This window comes from Hyaena hyaena, unplaced genomic scaffold (assembly GCF_003009895.1).
Source record: "Hyaena hyaena isolate Hyena2069 unplaced genomic scaffold, ASM300989v1 scaffold_1438, whole genome shotgun sequence".
Lineage (NCBI taxonomy): Eukaryota > Metazoa > Chordata > Mammalia > Carnivora > Hyaenidae > Hyaena > Hyaena hyaena.
In genome coordinates this window covers 36,818-41,666 of record NW_024082061.1, presented here as the reverse complement: position 1 = coordinate 41,666, position 4,849 = coordinate 36,818, and the positions used below count along the sequence as shown (strand labels likewise).

The window sequence follows — 4,849 nt, the reverse complement described above, 5'->3', positions numbered from 1 at the left end:
TATTGTCAAGTTGGTTCCCATATAACACCCAGTGCTCATCCCCACAAGTGCCCTCCTCCATGCCCATCACCCCCCCACCCCTACCCCCACCCCCAGCAGTCCTCAGTTTGTTCTCAGCATTCAAGAGTCTTTCATGGTTTGCCTCCCTCCCTCTCCCCCACTATTTTCCCCCCTTCTTCCCCCCCACGATCCTCCGTTAGTCACTCAATGTTTCTATACCTCTGGGCTGTTTTTTGTCTTCTTTTTAAAAATCACTTTCATGACGTTGACCTTGTTGAAGATTACACACCTGTTGCAGATTAGGAGTAGATATACCTCAGTTTGGGTTTGTCTTTTTCCAGGATTTCTTTCAGGTTTGCCTCCTTGGCAAGAATATCCAGGAGGTAACGCTTGATTCTTTTGATGAAGTCCTATTGGGTGATGCACCATCGCTTTCTCCTGTTCCTGATGATGCTCATTTATCTGCCAAGTCTCTGCTTTGTGAGCTGCTCTCTCCTCCTGGCAATTCATGGGTGCTTGAGCGGCAGTACTTTGAAACTGTGTCAGTGTCCTCATCAATTGTAATCAATCCTGTATTTATTCCACCTATGGGTACTCGTGTTTTCCTGTTAATTCAATAGGCCTTAATCCCTTTCTATTGTTAGTTTTCCAGATGCCCAAATTGTGCTTGATGGGTTTGTGAAGCCCCTCAGGCTGGCTCTGTGTCCTGAGAGATGTGTCTCCATCACTGTGCAGGACAAGATGTTTCAGGCTCATCATGTGCTCCCCCAACCTGGAATCAGCCTTTTCTCTGAGAAGCCCTAGGTCCTTTCAGTGGCAAACGATGTTTATAGGCCAAGATATAGGCATAAGGTGTGCTCATTGGTCTTACAGTGTCACTGTTTCTAATAACTGTCTGTGGAGAGAGGTAGGGGATATGTGTCTTTGCACATACACACACGGATGCACGCATGCACACACACACACATTTCTATCTCTATCAGTCTATCATCTATCTATAAAAAAAGCATGACTTTACATTGACACTCAGATCCAATCTCTGAATACATAGGCTTCATTTGGCTTTCTCCATTTCCAAATCAGTGAGTCCCATCCTGACAGTGTGAAACCTGGCCTCCGTTATTCTTATTGTATTTATTATTTGATCAATCTTCCTTTATGTAATGAATCCCAACAACATCCCTTAACACTCACGATGCCCTCTATCACTTGGCTCTTACCAGATCATATTTAGGCTCTGGCTCTTACCAGATCACCCCCTCTGTGTGGACACCCTTCTCACCTAGCTTGGGCTCCCACACCCATGACAGGTTGCTCTTCCATGTGGACACCCTCCCCACCCTACTCTGTCTCTACTTTAGAGTCACTGTGCCTCCCTTCTCTGCTACTAAACCCCAATGTGGGGCTGCCCACCTGGCTGTGCTGCCAGAACCGTGTTATACCAGGAAGAAAAGCAGTGAAAGAGAAGAGAGGAGAAGGAAAAGAAAGGGTAGGGAGTGGAGTAGATGAAAAGGATATATTCTGTGATACCAACTTGAAATTGACAAATGCTTTTAGCTTTTCTTACCAATCTACTGGCCAATCAACCATCTCTTATTCGATGTTTACTGTGTCAGGATAGCAGGGAGCTGAGGATGGAACACAAAGAAAAAACATGTTCCCTACCTACCAACCCATCAGGGCAGATGAGATGAAAACATCATATCAAAACTAATAATATAATACTAACTGGGATTCTGCCTTAATGTGCAGGGAGACATCAGTTACTATTTTTGTAAACAGATGCTGACTGACACACTCAGTGTAATAGTTAAGGTGTAATATTCAAAATAAGATGTGTGATATAAATGTCACTACTACAGTCACCACAGAAATTCTTGTTTCATGAAAGTTTGTTGATAAAATTGTTAAGAAATTTTTATTCTTGATTAGTGCTCAGGGGAGTTAGATGGTACTAACTGGGGGTGGTCTATGGGAACAATATAGACTGAGTCTACATGTATGGCACTTATTAGTCACCTCCTTTGCTTTCCACAATATATAATGCTCCACACAGACACTGAGAAAGCTACAGAATCTCTAGTCATCCATCACAGGTGGTACATGAAACCCACCTTCATTTCTGGGTTGAACTCACAAAGTAAATTGAAGTCTTTGGTGTTCTGGGACACAGCTTCTTGAAGAACAAAAGGAAAGTCCTTAGAGAGTCAGGCTCTACTCACAGTTTCATCTCTTGGCTCAACCTTGAGAATAATGGGTTTTTCTGGTAGAATAAACCCTTGAGCACTTAATTTGAGGGGGATCTGCAATAGTTAAACAAGGATATGAGAAGGAGAAATGAAGCCCTGCCAAACAACAGAAGCAAAGCTGGCAAGATACATGAAGGACAAAAATGCATTACAAACATATAAATACTACTTTTAGCATCATATATCTCTGATTATTTAAACTTACTCTGTAAGTTATCAAGACTGCACCATGGAAACATTCACCCATGACTCATTCAACAGAATATCTTTTGAGCACCTACTCTGTACGTGGCTGGACACAAAGTCATGTTGGTTTGTGCTCTTTTTTTATTGAAAGTTTAAGTAAAAAGGATGAGTCTTTAAAGTTGAAAACAAATTCTTGAACATTAGGCAACCATTTGAAAAGTTATACAGAGTTAATTTTGTATATGTTGAAGCCTACAAAGTCACCCTGAGTGGGTATTACACATTTTATTGTATGGCCATCCTCATAGTTAAACATCCTGTCACCTCTCCCAGCGGAAATATCCATTCATGATGGCAGATTGGGATGGAAAGAAAGCACAATTTGACTGGAGCAGCACTCACAGAAGGTGGTGCTAAGTAATCAGAATGGCCTGGACCATGGAAGTCCTTCATATCTGGCAGAGATACTTCACACCAGTGATTCTCAACTTTGCTTGCACTTGAGAATCAATGGGTGCATGTTTAAAGCCACACTCTGGATGAATTAGATTAGAATTTCTTTTTAAACATAATTTATTGTCAAATTGGCTTAGATACTATATTGGAATTTTTGAGATGACTTGAGTGTCAGGATTTTTAAAGCACCCACTGATCCCAGTGCACAAGCAGGGGTTGAGAACCATGGTCATGAGATCATCTGTCAGTTGCAGTAGAGAATAGCATCATTCAAAAGTCATATTGTGGTAATCACTGCACATCACGACTTGTGCATGTTATGGTCCTTTCTTTTCAATGGACTTGAAATAAATTTAAAACATTTTTCAAGTTCAAAGGTCTGTGCATAATCATGTCATGCTAACTGCACTCAGTCTAATGACACTTATAACTGGGTTTTCATAGACGTGGAACTCAGAGCTGAAGGAAACTTAAAGGGTCACTGATGACTCCAAATAAATCTCTGGCCAGCAGAACAAATTATTAAGGATAAGTGAACTCATTCTCTCTCTCTCTCTCATACACACGCACACACACACACACCCCACATATCCATTCCATATCTCTTAGTCTAAAAAAAAACAAAACAGCAAAACATTCTTTATGCAGAAAGTTCTCTGTCTGACCTGTGTTTCTTTACAAGGCTTGAAGGAGAAGTTCTGCAGGAGTCTGACAACAGCAAGTTTCATGTTCATGATCGCGAACCTCATGCCAATGCAGTTTCGGGGTCCAGTTCCAAAAGGCATGTATATATAAGGATTTATGCTGTCCTTGTTCTTCTTGCTGAACCTGGTTCCATAAAAGAAGTTGCAAACTAGTTAGTAAAACATAAAAACTACAAGAGCCACATGTGTGGGGCTCTCAACCTGGAGTACACAGGACACTCTTGGGGGCTGGTCACTGATACCCTGCCATGCTTATTCTGCAGTGACACTGTAAGCTGCAGATCCTCTGCATTCCTCTTACCCTATAGGAACAGCCAGTCTTGGTGAGGTGATGAGATGAGTGTTGTTAAAAGGAAGAGTTATCTTAAACACTAGAATTACAGTCAGGGTGGGGAGATGTTCACATCTGAAAGGCGAGAAGGAAATGAGCCTGATGAAGGAAATGTAGGTTTCTACCTTCACTTTGGTCAAGTGCTCAATAAAAGGAAGTAGGAGAAACACCTCCCATGATTTACATTGTGATTTTTCCCTTCTCTTTCCTCCCCTCCCTCCTTCTATCCCCCAAACAACTTCCATAGAAGAGACTGTCAGAAGATTTACATGGGCACACAATTCTGCTCCACTGATGTGTATCACCAGTATAATCACTGAATTATTGTCTGTTTGCTCCATGAGGCTATAAGTTCCTGAAGTTTAGACTTACATTTTCTTCAAAATGCATCCCTCAATGAAATAAGTCAGGCAGAGAAGGACAGATACCATATGTCTGCACGTATAGGAGGATTAGTAGGAACTTAACGGAGGACCATGGGGGAGAAGAAGGGGGAAAATAGTGGGGAAGAAGGAGGGGGCAAATCATGAGAGACTGTTGAATGCTGAGAACAAACTGAGGACTGATAGGTGTGGGGGGAAGGGGAAGGGGGTGATGGGCATGGAGGAGGGCACTTGTTGGGATGAGCACTGGGTGTTATATGGAAACCAACTTGACAATAAACTATTTTTAAAAAATGCATCCCTATGGTATAGATAAACCACATCTTCTTGATCCATTCATCTGTTGATGGACACTTAGGCTCTTTCCATGTTTTAGCTATTGTGGAGAGTGCTGCTATGAACATTGGGGTACATGTGCTCCTATGCCTCAGCATTTCTGTATCCCTTGGGTAAATTCCTAGCAGTGCTATTGCTGGGTCATAAGGGAGTTCTATTGTTAGTTTCCTGAGGAACCTCCACACTGTTTTCCAGAGGGGCTGT

At 42.0% G+C, this 4,849-nt stretch overlaps 1 protein-coding gene across 1 annotated transcript in view; it reads right to left on the bottom strand.

Annotated features, from left to right (window-relative positions):
- Positions 1–1,880: 1,880 nt before the first annotated feature.
- The window catches only part of LOC120225539 (cytochrome P450 3A12-like), a 35,877-nt gene continuing 32,908 nt past the window's right edge, over positions 1,881–4,849 (bottom strand). The window contains exons 8-9 of the mRNA XM_039223729.1: positions 3,557–3,719; positions 1,881–2,303 (exon numbers count right to left, since the gene is read on the bottom strand). Of these exons, the coding sequence (XP_039079660.1) occupies positions 2,208–2,303; positions 3,557–3,719 (259 nt within the window). The 3' untranslated portion in view covers positions 1,881–2,207. The remainder of the gene's footprint in view (positions 2,304–3,556; positions 3,720–4,849) is intronic.